Source organism: Lissotriton helveticus, chromosome 6, assembly GCF_964261635.1.
Source record: "Lissotriton helveticus chromosome 6, aLisHel1.1, whole genome shotgun sequence".
NCBI lineage: Eukaryota > Metazoa > Chordata > Amphibia > Caudata > Salamandridae > Lissotriton > Lissotriton helveticus.
This window is the reverse complement of record NC_136067.1, coordinates 711,144,343-711,166,289: the sequence shown is the minus strand read 5'-3', so window position 1 is coordinate 711,166,289 and position 21,947 is coordinate 711,144,343. Positions and strand designations below refer to the sequence as shown.

General features: G+C 44.9%; 1 protein-coding gene across 1 annotated transcript in view; it reads left to right on the top strand.

Moving 5' to 3' along the window:
• Window positions 1-6,972: 6,972 nt before the first annotated feature.
• The window catches only part of LOC144762898 (trypsin I-P1-like), a 38,782-nt gene continuing 23,807 nt past the window's right edge, over window positions 6,973-21,947 (top strand). The window contains exons 1-2 of the mRNA XM_078648195.1: window positions 6,973-7,110; window positions 10,634-10,893. Coding sequence (XP_078504321.1) covers window positions 7,103-7,110; window positions 10,634-10,893 — 268 coding nt within the window. The 5' untranslated portion in view covers window positions 6,973-7,102. The remainder of the gene's footprint in view (window positions 7,111-10,633; window positions 10,894-21,947) is intronic.

Here is a 21,947-nt window from a genome sequence, read left to right as displayed (position 1 = left end):
TTTTAAAACTTAAAACTAAGAAGAACACTTGTAAAGGTACACAAAGTATAATAGTGATGGTTTAGCTAAATCATACTGGCACTCTAAAAAGGTCAAACATAGTCTTTCAAATTCTGTTTTTTTCACACATCTACCAGATTTTCTTATCACCACTCCCCCATCACATTCGGCCCCACTTTCCATTTTGTTATTGTTCAAAGTTCCTTTGTGCAAGGAAACTGTGTTGAGGTTTCCTATGCAATGGTTCTTAGTTTTGACGACATTGTTGAACGTCTTGATGATCTTGATAACTTGAATAGGCTTTGTGAACTTAGAACCAAGACTCCCTTTACCTGATTGTTTGATCATGACCAAAACAACTACTTGCATCTTAATTTTCTTCACAGTTTGTCAATACCTTTTTTTCTCAGTTTTACATTTTCCTCATCTCTCTGAAGTCAAACATCATCACTTTAACCTTCCCGAACTCAGAATCATATCTGTTAACCCAGGCAGGTTCGACAGAGTTGTTGAGAAGCCTTCCCCAAACCAGTTCAAAAGGAGGGTTTCCTGTTGTACTATATGGCATGTCGCAATACATTTCAATCTTCTTCATCACTTACTCTTTCCAATTTAAAGAGTTTGACTTTGTTAACACGATTGGTTCCTTAAGCACCCTATTCAACCCCTCAACCATTCCATTTGTTTTACAGTGATACAATGCACAATTCTTGTGCTTTATCCCCCTGTTATTCAGAAATACTTCCATTTCCTTGGACGTTAGTTGGACCTGGTGTGATATAAGGTCTAAATAAAGTGACCTTATCCAATAACTTATTATGATAAAATCAATTGGAGATTATAGTGATTTTTGCCTCTGAATGGAACTATAATTTAGTGGATTCACCATCAGCCAAAATTGTATCACATGGGTCAGGATCTAACGTTGGCTTTACCATTTACTTGAAGAATAATTTGTCCACACTCAAAATCCATATCATTACCCTCCTGATCATCGTCTATAAACACTTGCTTGACCATAGGGTTATATTCTTTCATTTTGCATGCCACTGTAAAGTGCCCTTTTCTTTTACAGTCCACACAAGTAGCCTTCAATGCAGGAACATTTTTATTATAGACCAAATGACCAGTTTTGTCACAACTGTAACATCTGCGTACAGCAGGTTTACTTTTAATTCCCCCCCTTCATGCTTTACATTGATTTTTAACTTCTCCTACACAACACTCACACTTTGTTCCTTCTTTTATCCTTTTTAATTATACGGACACATGCCATTGAATGCTCGACACGTTTCAAAACCAATAGAAATTCCTCAAGAATGGCCACATCTTTTAATCACAGCTCCTATCTCATTCTTTCAATTCCGCATCCTACCATGAATTGATCACATATGCATTAATCTACCATTCCTGGAAAATTGCAAGATGCAGTAAGCCTTCTTAATTCCGTGACATAGTATTCTATTGATTCTTATTCCATTTGAAACCTTCCTGCAAAATGATAACGTTCTAGAATCGTGCTCACCTTCGATAGAAAGTGGTTATCCAATTTCTTGATACATAACTCATACTCTTTCAAGTCACCAGAATCAGAGTGAGAAATCCCTGGAAGATGGTCAAAGATTTCCAGACCATCTGAGCCAAAACACTGAAGAAGGAGGGGCGTTTTCCTCTCTGCACTCAAAGACGCACAACACACCTTTGCATACCTCTCAAATACCTTTTTCCACTTTTACCATTTCAAGGATGGCGTCCCTGGACATTTGTAAAAGAAAAGAGGTGTGGGAATATTCTGCATATCTATACCACTTGTCAACTACACAATAAGATAAACAAATGTCTGCTTCCCAAAAGTTGTACACTTTAACAAATACGGAAAATGCAACTTAATTCACATAACTCACACAGTCCAGTCAGTGAATGTTATTAAATACAAGCATTACCACAATCTGACACAATGACAGAAGAAGTCTATTACTTCTGGCTACAAATGTGCATGTCACAGCATAATGTTTGAAAATCAGTAAGAGTGGCGTAGCACTGCAACGAAATCAGTAGGGTCATTGTTGAAACCATTTAAATATGTCTATCAGTGTACTTATGACTGCAAAAGAAACAGCAGGAACACACTCCAAGAACGTACAAAGGTGAAAAAGTCTGCATATCACTGTAAGGATATCAGCTTCAATGGATTTCAGTGTGCGTATCACTGCAAAGGAAACCGCAGGGAGATGCTGCCACAGAAAGCAGGCGTTAGCGTTAGCGTCACTGCAAGGACACATTGCAATGAAACAGCAGATTAACACCACAACAAGAAGCAGGTCAGTGTTCTAGTGTGCGCATCACTGCAAGGACACACTGGAAGACACTCAAACTCACAGTACTTTCCTGGATGCTGCCCAGCATGTGCACTCAATGTAACAGGAAGGTTTGTGCCTTGAAGACTTATAGACGATAGAAGAGGGGAGCCAGCCCTGAAGGAAGTTGATAAATGAGACAGTGAGTAACTCAAATGAGATCTGCCAGCAGCACAAGGCTCGGTTAGTAGAGATGGCCGCGCTATGAGACCAGCACACTTGTGGGGCAGATCCAGCCGCACTCTGAAGCCACCGTGCATGTGGGCCCCACGCATGAGGATTCCACATTCAGCCCTGTCCCCGAGGCCTTGAGAAGGCAAGAGCACAAAAACCAACAGCAAACCCACGGGTATGGTGTTGACCTGAGCCTACAACACCAGTTTGGGAAATGGAGGATATAGAAAAATCACATTGGGGTGGCAATCACATAAGCACAACAAGGTCTAGCCCTTAAAATGAACATAGAGATAATAAAGTTATGTCCCTTACTTGATGACGGAGAAAGGAAAACAGAAACTAAGAAAGCTGCTCTGATCAGTCGCAAAAAGTTCTGATCTCATCCAAATCAGCCCTGAAGAAAGGCAGTCTCGCTGTAGGTGAGATCAAGGCGTGGGCTCACAAATTTCCGAGTCCTCCATAGGTGTTGAAAGTTTCTTTTATCCTGCCGACTACGCCAGTGTGGCAATCTGAGTATGTTGCTCCATAAATAACATGAAGGAGCGCAGGGTTACAAAAAGTCAGTTACTTCATTCTATAAGAAGGTCCCATCCATCCACCATTTTCCCTGGACTAAATGTCACTGATCCCTCAACATATTACATTACCTAGTTGTGGCATGTTGAATGACCTCATGGTGTTCCGTCATTACCCAGGTCTGACAGCCACCCAGCTACCTCATTGGTGTTTGCTGTCCGGTAGAATGTGAACCACGACTAGTCGAACTATTGATTCCATTCTGCATTGAGGGTACTAAGATGCTCAGAGTGCTTCACGGAGAGACTAATTAGGATGAGGTGGTAAGAGTCACTCTTGTCAGAGAACTGAAGTGTAGCACAGTACAGTTGATTGGCTGCTGAATGTGTGCCGAACCACAACTGAAGGAGGTCGCTGCTCATGATCTCCTCCTTCAGCTGATTAGCAACAGCCTTTCTGATGATCTGCTCTATGAGTTTCAGATACTATTCGGACAGTAATTTGCAAAGTTTGTCAGGTTCCAGCGCAGCACTTTTATCGACCACATTTTACCTACAACATTTGTATATGAAAATATTATTGCCCATTCTAAACTACTACTCATCACGTTGACCGTGAAATGACAAAATGTTGAGCTGAATATTTTGTTATGTGGACCTAGAAGTCAAACCAGATCTCAACATTGGGAGCTCATTCAACTGGGTTTTATTAAAATGTATCTGCCTAATTTTTCGATGTGACTCGTAAGAAGCATTGGAAAAAACAGTTTGTATGATATACCACTGTTTACCTATTCAGACGACAAGACAGATTGAACTCCAGATGAATACACCAACTATTACAGTTGTACAAAGTCATAGACTTGGCAATCAAAGAATTATGTTGCCATTTTCCAAGTCATCTTGGGTGATGATAACACCACACATTGAACACTGTACTAATTTAAACATTGACACTTGAACCATCGCACTTGCCAACGCAACTAGAGAGAGGATGGAATTAATTGTGTGGCTGTGTTGTAGACTGTGACTGGACAACCTAGGTCTCTGTGAGACACCAGTGTAATTGAGATTATAAAAAAATCGGATATGAAAGACTGCAAGTACAAAAATGCACTCCATGCTTGCAGGGGGCCAACAGATCAGTACTAATCTAAGACATACATGGGGCATATTTACAAGGGAAGTGGAGGAGTGAGGCGTTTGCCTTCCTGGTATAACGTCTCACTTAGCCACTTTAGAAACGCAGGCCTGCACCATTTACAAGAATATGGTGCAGCCCTGCGTTTCCCCCTAGACTGGCGCTACACTAAGCAACCTAGAGCCAATGCAGGCACCCTAGCATCATAGTGCAAGAGTGTCTGTGTGCAGGGGAAGATTTTTTATGTGCAGGAAGGTCCCTCTTCCTGCACATAAACAATCTTTAAATGACGCTTTGTAACTTCTATGTGTGCTGCCTAATGCAGCACACATAGAAGTTGCAAAAATGCATTTTTTTAAAGGATTGTTTATGTGCAGAAAGGGGGACCTTCATGTACTTAAACAATCATTGGCCTTTTGCTGTTTTCATATGTGTTCCACAACACAGCACACTCGAAAACAGCCACAGGTATCTCGTTGCGCCAGGGTAAGACCAGGTTTTCAAGGGTCTTAATTCTGGCACTGCCTCCTATTTACGCCTCCCTTGTAAATAAGGGGCAGCGTCAGAATCAATAGGTGTTGTGGTGGAACGCCCACAGCAACACCCATTGCCATCCCCTTTCACAATAAGCATAGCGTGAAAGGGGGCCTTATTTACAAGGCAGCGTTAAGCCAAGTTAGGTGTCTTAACACTGCCTTGTAAATAAGGCGAAGGCCCTATCGCCACAGGTACATCGTAAGAAGTGATGTTCTTGTGGCAATAGGGGCTTGTAAATATGCCCCACAGCTTCAATGAGCCCAGATAATAAATATAAATCTCTAAACATTTAAAAGATTTGTGCACATTAATTGGTGTGTGGTGTGTGCACACTGTTGAATATATAGCAACTATTTGTTTCAATGGCTACAGAGTTGATTAGCCCAGAAAGTAGTCCTGCACTCAATGCCTAAGATTTTCAACAGGGTGCTGCTTTTTACGGCCACATAAAAATATCTGGGGGGGTGCCCACCTACATCTTTGAAAATTGTAAATTTCTATTTGAATGCCTAACAAGAGACTGGCAGACTGTCTGCTGGTGGTAAATCATAATTTTTTCTACAAGATTGGGCATTTACCCCCATATATGCCAGCTTTTCACTCACCTTCATTGAATTTCGGTGCACAAAAAGTGTTATAATTAAGACCTCTTAAAACACCTACCCTAAGGGCTTTCACATTTCCCTTCATTTCATACTGCTACTACCAAGGGCGGAGATCCCCGGGTGGACGCCACCCTTGCTCCGACTTGCGATCGGCTACTGGCGGAGGGCGGTGAAATACACAGCCCCCGAATCCTCTTACGCCCCCACGATACCGCTGCTGGGGATTCCGACGGGAACAGGCCCACTGTCGACCCATACACTGAAGGTGTGGCACGATGCGGGAGTTTCGCAAGTGGGAGACCTCTTCGCAGATGGCAGAATTATGTCCTTTGAGGACTTCCGTGCCACACACCACACCCTGGGGGGCTGTTCCTCTTACACACTGGGTTGCGACGCTATATAACTAAGACTTGGTCTCCACACGGAGTAGAACCCCCCACTAACCCCCTGCTCACAATGAAATACCTCATGGGATCGGGTAGCCACCTGACGAAATGGATAACAAGTAGTATACGAATGGGGAGGGCGACATCACTGCAACCACTGCGAGACAGGTGGGAGGGAGATTTGGGCAGAACACTTAGAGACAAGGACTGGGAACGTGTTCTCAAATTCCCCAAGAAAGTGTCCAGGAACCCGAAATTTAAGTTTATCCAACTCAAGATACTGCACAGGGCATACCTCACCCTTTACCGATTACATGTGATGTTCCCCAACACCCCCGCTACATGCCCCCGCTGTGGCGCAGATAATGCGCGCCTCCTACACATGCTATGGAGTTGCCCAAAACTGGTATACTACTGGAAGACGGTCCAAGACACATTATATAAACTGGCTCCTTCCAGGCCATACACCTCCTTGGAATATACCATGTTAGGACTGGGACCTGTAGAGCGGAAAAGGAGCGTAACTGAGCGTTTTACAGACCTAGCCCTATTACTTGCCAAGCGTACCATTACAATGTGATGGAAATCGGCTAGGTCACCGGACCCAGAGATGTGGCAGCCAGAGGTGGTGTGCTGGGGGAAGGCGGAGGGTGTGACGCTGCAGCGCGAAGAGCGTAGGGGACTCAGGAAGACCCTAATATCACTAGACTGGAACAATATGGTGGAGGCCTTTACTACGGGTAATGACACTCCGTCTACCCCATCGACTACAGATGGTTAGACGAGGGAGCGGTATGATTGGAATGCGTAGACTCCCCCCGACCCCACTCTCATTGCAGCACTGAAGAGAGACGATAGCTCTGGGTGTAACGTGAGAAGAACATGTATATATCGCAATGTGTATAGCCCTGCATAGGTTTATATGACAATGGACATTGTGTACTAGAAATACTCGCCTAAGCCAAGTACTGTATGTAATTGATGTATCCACGTAAGTGCCGGGGAAGGGAGGGACTGGGTGGGCGGAGTTGTGGTCAAATCTTATGGACATGTATAAAATTGAAAAATTTTGACAACTGGCTTATCATTGCTAACATGTAGGATGTAACATGTGTGCTTTATACTGATAATGGAACTGCTGTAACTGTTCTTACCTACTTGCTAATAAAGAAATTTAAAAAAAAAAAACATTTCCCTTCATTTGTGTTTTACAGGTGCATACCCGACAAAGGTAGAAGATATCAATGATGTAGTCAATGGCTTCAACTGTGCTAAGGGCAGCGTGCCCTGGCAGGCCTATTTGGCATACAAGACAAACAATGGAGACAAATTTTGTGGAGGATCCCTGCTCAATCAGTGGTGGGTCGTATCCGCTGCACATTGCATGGGGCTGTGAGTATCATTTCTGGACATACATCGCGCCTAAAGGTGTTTAATAGAAGACATGAGATCCATTTATCTCAAGCAAATTTTCCCCTCAGATCTTTTTACTGTGTGCTCATGGTAATCTCAATATGTAACAGTTATAAAAGTACATACGTGGGCTGAAAAAGCAGTCCCTGAGTCAGTTGAACTGTTTTAATATTACTTTGATTTCCCAAAATTCATGTCGAGAGATATTGTATGATCTGTAGGTAACTGAAGTTTACCACAATGTATACCATGAGGCGCACATTAGTTATGTCTGTTACAAACTATCAATCAACAGCCTGAGAATTTGATGTCCAACCACCACAGCCAATGGAAAAATTTAATCAAGAATCTGGTATTTTTCAGAGTATGTCTTCTATTTTAGATGGCTTACCATCCCTGGGTGGCATGCCTCAGGTACATCTTTAAACATTTGTGACATCTAGCCTGCTAATATAGGTGCCAATACACAAAAATATTAGCAATCATGAACCAGTAAAAGCATGGCTACTTACGGGTGCAGATGTATTACTTTGTGTTATTTACAGATATTATCACTGGTTGGACCAGACAGCAGCACAAGGCACATGTTTCCAGGCTCACTACTGGTATTACTGGTAATGTCATGTGACATCTCCCCCGGGATACAGTTCCTGCTGTAGGTAACTACATAGCGTAGAACTACCCATTTCTTTTTTTTTCTTTGCAGGGAAACCATTCTTCCTCTTAGAGAAAGTCCTTTTTCCAACCCTCTCACCAAGTCTGGAAGTGATCTGTTCCCCTTCCCAACCTGGAAGGAAAGTTGCCCCAATCCCTGGCTGCAGTGAACATTTACAAGACTAATAACACATTGTTCTGCCAACTTACCATCTTTTTCCCACCATTTACTCCTGAAGATTTCTTCCAACTTGTGGCGAAGAAATTCACATCAAAAAATCATTACACCAACCAGGAATCCTTTTGTGAATTTCTGATAAATAGAAGCATTTCCAACCGCAGTATATGCACTTTAGACCGAAAAGGCCTTTAGGGCTTGGCCCCACAGCGTGCTAATGACAGATTATGTGCAGATTATGTGATGTTTTACCAAGCAGCTGGACTGGAAGAAAGTGGGGCCCACAGTGGGCATGACTGCAGGGCACAGATATTAAAGAAACGATTGTGCAACAAGGAAGAGAGGTAGGAAAATGTTCTAATATGCAAGATGTTTAAGACAGTGACACACACATAAAATACCCAATACCTGAAGAGTGCAAGAACACAGCCTATAGCAGTGCCACGACCAAAACAGTTTGCCCGTGAGCAATGTGGATCAGCGAAATGGAAACAAAACTTGTCAGAAAAATCAGGGTCCTAGACCAGTCTGTCTGACCACCAACGATTCAGCTCTCTGTGCTGTGTCACAGGGGCAACAAGTCTCTGTCCTACCAAATAAAAACACATGACCCCAAGTCATTCATGTCCCTATGAAACCCCAGTAGGATGATGCTGTATATCCAAGAGTTGTTAATCCTTTCTCTGATCCCCTAACAGCACTTGTGATAAGGAGTATAAAACCAGAGCAGGTACCACAAGAGAAGGCTGGCTACATGGTAGATGTAGAGGTGCCACTAGATGGAAACTCAAGTAAACATCTGTTGCCAATATATTTGCATAAATAGAAGTGAGAGGTTTTTAAAAATGTTATAGAGAGATTTTTCAAACATTTGATCTGATCATTAACCATTATTTAATAGTTGCATTGCTTCTCCAGACCAAGGCAGGAGTGAGTTGGCCACACTTTGATAGTTTACCACCTAATTAATCAACAAACCGGCGATCAAAGACATTTTTTCACAAATGCAGTACAGAATTGTTTCACTTTCAACACTGACCTGAGACACTGCTGTCTTGACTACATGAGAAACACAGCAGTAGCATGACCTACACTATCCATGGTGGAATCTTCATTAATCTACACAAGGGCACTTGTAATAATAGTCTCCTGTGGATGCTCTCATGTTATTGAACTATACAGGTTAAGATCACCTGCTGCTGAAACCTACAAACACACTTAATATGAAAGGCCATACTGCACGTCTGTCAAGAACAGCACAGCAATAAGGTAGGCAGAATCACTAAAAGCCTCCAAACCCCCCCTTAACATCGCCCACCCAAAAAGTAAGAGATAATATTGGAATCCATAATGAAAGGAGTCTCATTGATGCGCTTCCTTATCACTGGATTCTATAATATCAGAAGTAGTTACTAAAATCAAGTCTTTCAGAGCTGACTTTTCAACCTTCCACAAGCAGCTGGAGTTAACACAGAAACGTCTGGAAGTGGTGGAAGACAGACTGGTGAGACAGGTAGATTGCGACCAGGATATCTGGTACCTGTGACAAACATGACAATGTCCAATATTCATGTTACACTTGATTATAAGGATAAGGGTCCTTCATTATCTTAACATAAAGAAATCAGAAATCACACTTACCATTCTTGCAGGAAACCCACTTGTCAGAGATGGAATCCCTGGAATAAAAAAGTTGACATTGTCCTGGGTTGGTCTTCAAGGAACCACGTGAGAACACCAGCACATATCCCCTGGCAGTCCAGACATCTATGGAGGCTTTGCCACTTTCACCAGATGCTTAAACTGCCTTCAATTGGCTAGAGTTGACAATTATAATAGTTTATGAGCCTGTCAAAAGCTCCTAAAAAGCAAAAGTAAGGAAAAACAATAACAGAGGTCTGGGGTTCAAAGTTACTCAGAGCAAAGAAATTAGGAGAAAAGGAGAGAGTAAGAAATGGCTGAAATGAAGAGTGAAAAGAAGGACATAGGAAAATAAGGAAGAACTGTAGCAAGGGTTGAAAGTATGAAGGATGGGTGCATGGGTGAAAGGTTTGACGAATAGAAGGGTAAAACTGCATTTGCATGGGTGGGTGAAAGAAAGTGGCTGGAATGATGAAAGGCTGACTGAATGGGTGGATAGATAAATGGATACCTGGATAGAAGTGAGAATGGATGGATTGGAGGATTAATATAAAAAGAGTGTGCTGGTGGAGGGAGGAAAAAGACTAGATGGGTGGATAAAAGGATGGATGAATGGTTGGAAGTATGAATAGAAGGATGGATGGAAGACTGTAATGATGAAAGGGTGGATGATGGAATGGTGAGTAGATGGATTGGTGTATAGAAGCATGAACAGATTGTTAGATGGGTGCATGAAAAGCATAAAGAATGTAGAGATAAATGGATGGAAGGTGGGAAGAAGGGGCTTCATCTAGAGTGGGTAGGGCTTACTCATTTCACTTACCCGATAGCATTTGAGGTATGGATCAAAGTGGAGGGTATTTTAATTTTCTGGCTACTCTCTTGCTTATTGTGCAAGAATGGAGGGATGGAGGGCGACTAGGGTGTAGCTTTGTTTCCAAGTGTTTTCTCCATCAAGTCTCCCATTTTTCTGTGTATCTCTGACACATTCTATGTCTTCCTCTCTCAAATATTTGATCTGTTTTGTAGACCCGGTACCATGGAAGTCCACCTGGGTGAATATGTGCTATCTGCTTACGAAGGCATGGAACAAACAATAGCTGCTGTGAAACAAATCCAGCACCCAAACTACAATCCCCAAACTTTCAATAACGACATCATGCTGATCAAACTGGCTCAGCCGGCACAGTACAACCATTATGTCCAACCGATTCCGCTGCCGACCAGCTGTGTGGCCGCCGGCACCTGGTGCACTGTATCTGGATGGGGAAATACTGTAACCAATGGAGGTAAAACTGAACAATTCTTCTCGGTTGGAGTCATTATTAACAACTGCATGATTTTTGTTTTGTTTTTCTGCAGCAACATAGGCGTTGCTTTTGAATATGTTTTCTATGTACACTGCTGCCCATCTATCTATATGTGTATGATCTTCAGAATCCAATTTCTGGGAGAAGAGTAGATGAAATAACAAAAGTCCAAATTATAACAATAAATAGATTTTAATATAGTGCTGCAAACCACACGTATGTTCTTTCCAAGCACTATTCAATGGCACTCAATTTACCTATCTCCGAAAGAGGGAAGACTATGGCCTGATTACGAATTTGGAGGCACGGTACAACCCCGCTGGCACACCACCAAACCTGACTGCCACACGCCTGCTAGATTACGAGTTAATTTGTGGCCTGACGGGCAGGCAGTGTGGCGGTCCCACAGTCGTGCAGTTTAAAGGCTAAGAAGTGAGCCTCAGAACAGCACCACGGCAGGACTGGCAATGCATGTTCCTGCAGTCTATGCCATGCAGGAACTGGGGTGCACGTACACAGGGGGCACAACATGTGCCCCCCTGCATACACCCCATGCACAGGGGCAACAGGAGGCCCTGTAGCGCCCCCTTTGTTTCCCCACAGCCGCCTTTTCATGGCGGGCTCACCTCCATTAAAAGGCTGGCGTGGGGGGACTAGTAATATGCATGGCGGTGCCGCAGCGGCACCACAATGCATATTGTTTCTCCAGACAACCACGCCACCACCAGGGATCACGGATCCCTGGTGGTTGCGGTGGTCCCAAAGTGCTCTGACCGCCGTACTCGTAATATGACAGTCAGACTTCTGGTGCGGCGGTTCTCGACTGGCACCGCACCTCTACCACAAGTTTGGCTGTCCAATGGACTGCCAAACTCGTAATCAGGCCCTAAGTCAGCCTTGCTAAAATGTGACCTCGTAACATGATTGTCACGACACACAACAGCAACAGCCTTTTACTCACTGGGAGAACTTTAAAAAAAATGACACCAGGCAAAGATAAAGCAAAGATTTCGGCATCTTTGTGCAAGCAAATGAGATCAAAGCCATTCCATGTATGGCTGGCTTCAAAAAAGAGAAGCAGTGTGGAAAGGCGGGATTTTACCTCTAGAGTCTGCTTACCATTCTCCAGAATCCCGTCACAGGTCGACTGGACCTTTTTACCTGTCATAGAGTGAATTAGGCAATCTTTTCATATGGAAAATAAACGAATTTTAGAAATCCCAATTGCTTCCCCCAAGAACCACTGACCAAACTAAGTTTGAAAGGTTTATTACATAACCAAAAATAACTGCAGGTACAAACACCTCAGCAAGAGGTTCAAAAGGTAAACAGGCACTAATACAAACATAATCCTACGGAAAAGTCTCAAGCGACTGATGAATAATACGAGGATCAATTCCAGAATCATCAGACTGAACAGAATCGCTATAACCTGAGTTCTGGTACTCATCGGGATAATAGACATAAGTTCAGGTTAGCCTGTCCCTACACTATACTAGGTGACATCCCTACTTAACAACAGTCCATCCTAGCAAAAGGTGTCAGCCGTGGTGACTTCCAAAGAAGTTCACCCACGTCCTCTGAAATCAGGTGTAGTTCTCGATCCTAGCTAAGCTCCTTGCCATCCGACTGCTCTCTCTAGCTCCTCAGCCCATCTGCTCTACCTCCACCCTCGGGGTGTTGTCCCTAATACGAAACCCCACAATGTGAATGACACGCCTTTAGGTACGCCCCTCTCGGAGGTGTTAACTTCGAAACTTTCCAGTATGGCTCTCTTCCATCTTTGTCCATGCAGACGTCCTTGGGTCCCAGACTCTTCATCGCCTCTAGTTGCTTTTTCAAATTCCTGGTCTACTCCTCCATGTCTGAGTCTAGCATTTCTAGCTCTCATACACAATGGGCCCTTCTACTCTATAATCTACTTGGTGATGCACCTGCAAAGGAATATACGCAAATAGGCTCACAGTCTAATAATGTTGCAACATTTTCTAAAAGCCTCATTTATAAAACATTTCCACATCTAAATGCTAAGCAAAACTTTCAAACAGGCCTGCATCAATTCTATGAACTAGGCCTCAGCTTGAGTTAAAGGCCCAACAGTTTACATTAGCAATCTCTTGTTTCACTAGGCCTCCAACCTTAACAGCAAATGCATTTTCTAGTTTAAGCTGATTGTCAAATATAAAGGCACAGTTAATTTCAATAAGCAGATCTAAATGCACAATAGTGCTCGTTTAACACACTTCTCATTAATGAAAGATTTCATCTTAACGACATTTCTAGGTTATACAGCAAGTGTGGATGTAATTCTTAACCCTGGCTCTTCAGATTTCCAATAACAGTTTCTCTAATTCTCCATCCCACATTGCATTTCAACATGATTAAAGTCCTCTATATATGCGGGTGCTGACTACTTGTACATATGATGCACCCCTACAAATTTCACTGTAAATGGCGCTCTCTCAGTTCCCTCCTTTGATGACCCGTGTCATCACCACCTTACATCATCCTCAGGGTAAGAACTAACTAAACCGAGCTTGTGGCCATTTTCCCTCGCTTGAGCATTTCCAACGCTCTCAAGCTGCGGTACTGACTGTCCTGCAGCCTCTCCATTCGCATCTCTTGCGCTCTCATTGATCTCACCAATCTATTGGACTTGTACCACTTGTACAATCTTACCAAACCCCACAACCCAATCACACATGCCACTGCTATGATAAGGGGTTTCAGTACAAACCCAAGGAAACTCTTCCCCAAATTGGCAAACCAGTTTCCAACTTTCCCAAATCCTTTGCCAACCGTCTCCCACACATTCTCTTGTGTCAAGTCCTCAAATTCATAATGGATTGCAGTAATGTTGCTTATATATTTCTCCAGATCCTTAGAATTGTCTGGTATATAAGTGCAACATTCTTGGACCTTCAATCGTTTACAGACCCCGCCCTCTTTCGCTAGAATGACGTCTAGGGCAAGACGGTTCTGTAAAACCATTGTCCTAATCGACAACATCTCACCCTCAACCAGCACTAATGACTTGGTTGTATTCATTGACAATTCATCCACTACAGTTGCCAACCGCCGTGTCTTTATATCATTCAAAATGACACCCAACATAGGTATCGCTGCTCCAAACACATCTCCCACAATTGCTCCAGCACTTTCCCCTCGCTTTACCCTCCTTTGAGGCCCTCCCTCTAAGAGTGCAAAATCTTCTGTATGATAAATCTTGGGAAAGATAATTGCTAGATAGCAAGTTCCATACCACTTCTCTGGAAACCTCACATACGCATTCTTTCCACAAACAAAATACACAGTAGGAATCACTTGCACCACGCTCTTCAGGAAATCTTTGGTGTAGTATTCCAATGTGAAGGTGTGTTCACACGTAGTATGACCCACATACACATTTTCATAATACGTCTGTGGTCTGTGAAGACACAACTTCCCCTTCTGCACTTCATCCAGAGCTATTGGACCATAACTCCCTCTTGACTTATGCTGCTTCTCTTCCTCCGTCCAATCTACCTTGCCTTGCCCTGAATCTCGCAACTGTTTTTGCTTTGTGTACCTATCTTCCACTTGCTCAATGAACTTCTTCTCCGTCTCAGATAATAAGCAGGTCAAGTTGTGTCGGTGTGCATACGGTGTGTCTAGCTCCTGGGTGGGAATGAAAAAATATCCATGTCTGTCCTCTGACTTATAATAATCCCACTTGTTCAAATGCTTGTAATTCGGGACTTCTGGCAACACAGCATCATAATTCGAAAAGAAATATTCAAAATGATTTCGCCCATAAAGTATACTAATCAGCAAACTACATGAAATTCCATATGTCAAGGGAAGGTGATGGTATCTAATGCCCTCATCTACTGAAGCTGGCAATTGCATACACACATAACAGTCCTTCGCATCCATCGCATCAATGTATTCATACAATAGCTTTGCATATGCATTCTGTCCAAAGTTTCCCTTAGACAGATCTGTATGTAGCCTGCGACTTTCTGCAGCTAACAAAGCCTTCTCTCTTCGCTCTCTGTCTTCTTTCTGACTAGGGGTGGTAGGTGTCGGTGTCCCCCCAGCCTACTCTACCTGTTCGTGCGGTGCAAAATAGGAAACTAAAACTACTATAGCTATAAGGAGTATCACTCCTCCTAAAAGAGTGCCTACTATGCACTTGGCTCTACGATTCGGGTTTCCAGGCGCCATGGTCTCAGCACAAAATAGTTTGTTCTCAGAAAGTACCCAAAAGTCTCCTTCTTTGCTATTTGAGTCTCTCGAACCACCTCGGAAAGCAGAAATCCCCGTTTTCAGTTCTTCCTTTTGCTTCAACAATAGACAGCCCTAACCCTTCTCCGCCCTCTGTGGAAAGTCCCTAAATTTGTTCTTCTTCCACTCGGCTCTAGGTTAAGTTCAACAGCTATTTACAAAGTCTTTTCAACGTCTTTTCAAGTCCTTAATAATCAATGATGATACTTGATCCGATTGCCTGCAACACATAGTCTAAAAGTTCCATGCGGAGCACAACTGCGTCATAAGCTGGTATATCTGGACCAAATGTAGGAAAAACCAATCTATCCAGAAGTAAATCACGTATCTTGCTTAGGTAAGGGGGATTGGGAATAGTGAGTGTTAGTACTCCTTCAATTTCAAGTTCAGGTACTAACAGTATCACTTCCAGCTTAACATTTGGGATCGTACTGGTCACTGCCACTGACCTCACCCTCCCGGACCTCAGTACCCCTGGCATTTGTGAAAGGGTAGGTCCACTCTGGAGTGGCGTATCTTCGGCAAGGTACTCTCACCCTCCTTGACCTTCTCGGACCCCTTTGCTCAGCTCCTTGTTCTCCCTCTTCCGGATCTGATTCTTCGGACACAGGGGCAAGATCTATTGCGGAAGCCAATCTCACATTCATTCGCCTCCGTCTCTCGGGTCAATGATCCTCTGCACTTCTTGCCCTTCTGTTTCTCGTTTGCACACCCTGTTCGTCTCCACTGTCAACCTCCTCTGCGCTCAGATCACCTTCTCCGCCACTTCCTCCTTCTGAGGCAGATTCCATGTCACTTTCGTCTTGGCCGTTTCCTGCCTGATCAGGGGAGTCCCCAACTTCCACAGGCACCCCCACAGCTTGACTTGCCCCCTCTGATGAATCCTCTTCTTCTTTATTATTTTCATCTACGGGAGGAGCCGTTCCCTCCACGGGTGCTGGGACTCGTCGGGTGTGAGAAGCATGGACCCAATTTGGCAATCCGCCACACTTCACAGCAGTAGTAGTGACTAGGATCACTTGAAAAGGGCCTCTCCAACGTACATCCAGGCAGCTCTTCCGCACCTGCTTCCGCACCAGGACCCAGTCACCAGGGCATAGGTCGTGACAAAGGTCGCTAGAAGCCGGGATTTCAGCAGCCTGCACCTGAAGAGACACAGAACGTATGACGTCAGAAAGTCCCCTGCAGTAATCAAGGATCAGGTCATCTGTGATATTCAGCAAAGCAGTTGTAGGAATAGATGGCAGCCTCATAGCACTCCCCATCAGCACTTCATGAGGTGAAAGCCCTGTCCTCCTGTCTGGGGTACTACGCATACTCATTAGTACCAACGGCAATGCGTCGGGCCACTTCAGGGATGTGGATGAGCACACTTTTGCCATTCGGGCTTTAAGGGTTCCATTTATTTGCTCCACTATGCCAGAAGCCTCTGGACGGTAGCTACAATGCAGTCTCTGGTCTATGTTCAAGGCAGAGCAGAGCATCTTCACAACATTGCTATTAAAGTGCTTTCCTCTGTCCGATTCCAAAGAGGTCGGAACCCCGAATCGTGGCACCAATTCCCTCAACAATAGTTTCGCTACTGTGAGTGTATCGCACCTACGAGTGGGATATGCCTCAACCCATCTAGAGAACACACACACAATCACTAAGACATACCTGAGGCAATTGCACCTCGGCATCTCAATGAAATCTATCTGCATCCTATAGAAAGGTCCGCCGGACCTCCCAATGTGACTCAATGTAACAGGTGTTCTTTTCCCAATATTCAGCTGTTGACAGGTTACACATCTCTGACATACTGCTTCCGCCGCCTGTCTAAATTTTGGATTGTACCACGTTTGTCTGAACACACGCACCATTGCATCCCTTACTAGATGCACAGGACCATGTATCTGTCGTGCCATTGCACTCACCAGCACATTTGGCAACACAGCTCGTCCATCAGTCAAAACCCACATATCCAACTCTCCCTTGACACAACCAGCCGATTCCCACACCCTTCTTTCATAATCTGACGCTTGTCCCTGCATGTCTCTCAACTCCTCCCATGTGTCTGCCACCTCAAGCATCATGCTTAGTTCGGTTCTTTCCCTTCGCCCCTCAATAGTTTGTTCGGTAAAGGAGTATCCCTGCTCCGCACAGTATCGTGCAACTTCATCAGCATAACGATTCCCCATTGTCACAAAATCCGTACCTTTGGTATGGGCTGTACATTTTACCACGGCTATCTCTGCAGGACCTTGCAAGGCCTCCAGCAATAACCTGATAAATTCGCCATTCCTTATTGGGGAGCCCGATGATATCATGTAGCCCCTTTGAGACCACAATTGACCGAAGTCATGAACCACCCCAAACCCATATTGGCTGTCAGTGAATATGGTGATCCGAATCCCGTTGGCTGCCAAACAGGCACGCGTCAACGCAATTATCTCAGCCACCTGCGCGGAGTGTAGTCCTTCCAGACAGGCTGCTTCAATTATTCCAGAAATAGTACAGACAGCAAACGCTGCTCTCAACTGACCAGTATTGTCTCTTACACATGAACCATCCACAAAGTAAATTTCATCAGGGTCTGTCAATGGCTCATCAACAATATCCGGTCTAGGTTTGGTGCACAGTTCAGTCACATCAAGACAATCATGGTCTTCCCAATCATCTTCTATATCATTTGGTAATGGCAACAAAGTAGCAGGATTCAAGACAGAGCACCTCCTGAGAGTCACATTCTCCGCAGCAAGTATAACCTGCTCGTAGCGTGTGAGTCTGTTGTTGGTCAAGTGCTGCGTCTTGGTCCTGGTCATCAACAATTCCACAGAATGAGGTACATGCACTGTCAGTGGATATCCCATCACGATACTTTCACATCTTTCAATGCTGACACCTGTTGCAGCAACGGATTTGAGACATCAGGGCAACGCTGAGGCTACTGGATCTAAGGTAGCCGAGAAGTATGCAACTGGTCTACGGACTCCTCCATGGTCTTGCACTAAGACTGCCAATGCACACCCCTCTCTCTCGCAGCAGAACAATGCAAATGATTTGGTGTAATCGGGCATTCGCAGAGCTGGAGCGCGACACAGGTCCTCTCGCAGCTCGAGAAAGGCCATCATACAATCTGTGTCCCATGGTACCGGATCACTCACGTCCTTGTGCGTCAGTTTCTGCAATGGTTTCGCCTTCAGGGAAAAGTTAGCAATCCACTGTCGGCAGTAGCCAACCATACCTAAGAACATCCTAACCTCTCTTTGTGTCGAGGGCACAGTCATTCTCATGATAGTCTCAATCCTGTCAGGCGACACCTTTCTCTTTCCCTTCTCTATTCTGTGACCCAGATACTGCACTTCTTGCAGGCAGTACCAGACTCTCAAGATTCCTTTTCAGCAGCTGATTAAAGATCGATGGGCTCTCTGTATACTCTTGTGGGATACGACACCATATTAAGACGCGACTCTCTATTTTGAACGCAAAAAGAAATTGGCTCTCCTCGTGCAATGGGATGGAAAAGAAAGCCTGACACAAATCAATCACAGAAAACCATTCAGCTTGGAACGGTATCTGAAACAGTATCACTGATGGATTCGGTACCACTGGACAGCATGGAACAACTATGTTGTTAACCTTTCGTAAATCCTGCACAATCCTGAACTTCCCACTTGGTTTCTGCAACCCCATTATCGGAGAGTTACAGGGACTGCCCATAACCTCCTTTAGTATTCCCTGTCTAATCATGGACTCAATCACGGGTCTTATCCCTGCAATTGTTTCCGGAGTCAACTTGTACTGGGGTGTCCTTGGGAATTCAGCATTCGGCTTCACTTGAATTCTAACTGGCTCTACTCCTTTGATTAACCCGATTTCCTCCCCTGTAAAGTCCCACACCTGTGGTGAGACTGAATCTCTCAGGTCCCAAGGGAGTTCTTCCACCGTCAGAGCATGGTACAGTTCAATGCACACATGCGTATTTGCAACCTTAAAATCTGCATCGTCATCGTTTGTCTGCAACTCAACTCCCTTGAGGGTACAATAGATGGTGCAATTGAGTTTACACAAAAGATCCCTTCCTAACAGGCACACAGGACTAGAATCACACACTACGAACTGGTGTCTATCTCTGAAACTTCCGATCTTCACAGGGACTGGCTCAGTCAGGGGGTTTGTCATTCTTCTGTTTGCTACTCCTACAACTTGTATGGTCTGTCCTGAAAGGGGTAAGTTGGGGACTACCGCAGACCGCACAGTGGAGCGAGAGGCACCAGTGTCAACCAGAAAGGTGGTGGGATGTCCATCTACATCTGCCTCTACAAACGGTCCTCTCTGATCTACCTCCAGTACTGCTCCAAGAGTAGAGCCCTCCTCCCCATCCACATACCGTCCGGTCACTGGGTCAAATTGGTAACACTCGTCCCCTTCCACTATGAAAGGCATCTGCTTGTATACCTTGTTCCCTGTTGAAATCTTCGGTGGCTGGGGAACCGGAACCCTAGGGGCTGACGTCCCCCCTTTCATCGTCTGGAACTTGGTCACTGTCACCTTCCGTACCGGAGGGGCTTGTACTTCCTCCTCCTCCTCCTCCTGTACCTGATTGTCTGGGTTATGGGGGCACTCGCGTCTCCAATGCCCGACCTCATTACATTGGTGGCACTTGGTCGTCTTTTTCAGGGTCGCTATATCTACCCTTGGTCTCGGACCCTCCTCATTGTCCCTCTTCTGTCCCCCTGATTTTCTTCCCAAGGTGCCATTGCCTGACTGACCCTGTCCTCCCGATTGCATCTGTACTAACATCAGTTTGTCCTTCAGCTTCCTTGTCTTCGAGTCTATCTCGTCACTGCAATACCTCGCATATCTCAAGATCTCATCCAGAGGCTTGTTTTGCCAACAGATTAAATGTTGCTGAATCATAAGGCAAATATCAGGCCTCAGTCCCAGAACAAACTTGGATACGAACTGTCCCATGTCCTTTGGGTCCATCACATCTAACCCACTGTACTGCTTAAAAATCTGCAATAGCCTCTCGTAATATTCATGCACTGTTTCCTTTGGTTCCTGCCTAGTCCGATCTATTTTCACCCAATCAATGTCCTGTGGAGGTACCTTGGTCTTCAGCCACGTGATCGCTTGCTCATACTTTGCCATCACCCTGGGTGACGGTCCATTTGTGGCGGCATCTCGCTCTGGCTCCGCTGTGGGCCATTCCACACTGACCTTACATGCTATCCACAAATCACCTGGAACCACAATGTCAAACAGCGTGTTCAAATCAATCCACAGCACCTTTGAGATTTTAACGAACCTCTCTACCTGCTTGTACCATTCCACTGGACTCTCACGCAACTTGGGAAATGTGTTCGTAAAGGCAGCCAGATCTCCCCTACTCCAGGGTACATGTACATAACCCCCATGAGCCACCTCCCGCAAGGGGTATGCTTCTGTATGCATCAATCCTCCTCCCGGGGATGTCTCAATAGCACTTCGTCTAACCGTCTTCTTCTTTGACCACCTTTCTTCCCACTTCTCCAAATTTGACCACGTTCGTATTCCCATAATCAGTTCCCTGATGTGAGTTTTTAACCCGATCACCCTCTTTTCTTCTAGATCTTGGTCCGAGTACTGCAACCTATGGCCACCCTGCAGCGCTTTTGTCTTTGTCAAATCCACAGCATACTTATTCGCTAGTTCAGAGAGTTTCTCATGGGCTGTCCTAGCTCTCCGGGTAACATCTTTAGCCACAAACAACAGCTCGTCTGGTTCATAGAGTTCTATTCTTTCTAGTGGCAATGTACCTTCCACTATTTCCTCCACTTCTGATTTCAGCCTCAGCACATCTAACCTTCTTGCCTTAATTGCGGCCCTCAATGTACCTTGACTAGAAGTCCCATTAGAGTCCCTCCCGCCACAGTCCTGACTCTCTTGTCTGTTCTCTTCAGGTGTGTTAGGGGGAACCCTTCTGTTTTCCCAGCCTTCACGGTCCCACTCTTGTCGGCTATCTCCGGAGGTGTGGTGGGATGCCCCCCTATTCTCCACACTTCCGCGTTCCCATTCCTGTCTGCTTTCACCAGGTGCGCAGTGGGACACCCTCCTACTTTCCTGGTTCTCGGACCCAAACACATTCCTCGATCTATCGCTCTGAGTGTCCACAATGGTCTCCCAAGTTCTCAAATCTGGCCTTAATTCCCTCATCGACCTTGGCCTCGGTCCCCTCAGATCCATTGGTCCTCTCCAACCCATGTGCTCCTCTGAGGAGTCTGCTGATGCTGCCAAAGGAGTGCTTCTTTCTACAGGCTTTGGCAACTGCCTCCACCCATCTGCCACGTTACTCCTGTCCTCACTAAAACATCTCTCGCTCTCTCTGTGTGGTGAACTCTCGCATTGTTTCTGTTCTGGATTGTACGCGGATACTATGGGACCTATGGTAACTTTTACCGTAAGAGCATCTGGCAGTTTCTGAGAGTTGACGCCCTCTTCTACCCGAACTTTTTGTACTGTAAACCTTCCCACTACTCTCGCCACTGGGGAAGGTGGAGGTACCCTTTTCCCTTCTTCTGGGCAAAACTTGTCCCCTAAGGTACTTGACTCACTCACCATTTTACCCCCTCCATCCCCGTCCGAGACTCCCCAGTTCTTTGCTGGTGTTTGCGTTCCTTCCAACTCAGGATTGTATGGAGGTGGTCTCTCTGACAACAGCCTCTCTATCAGGCTGTCGTCTGTCTCACTGTCTTCATCCTCCGTACTTTTCCTCTGTGCATCCCCTGTCTTTTCCAGCAATG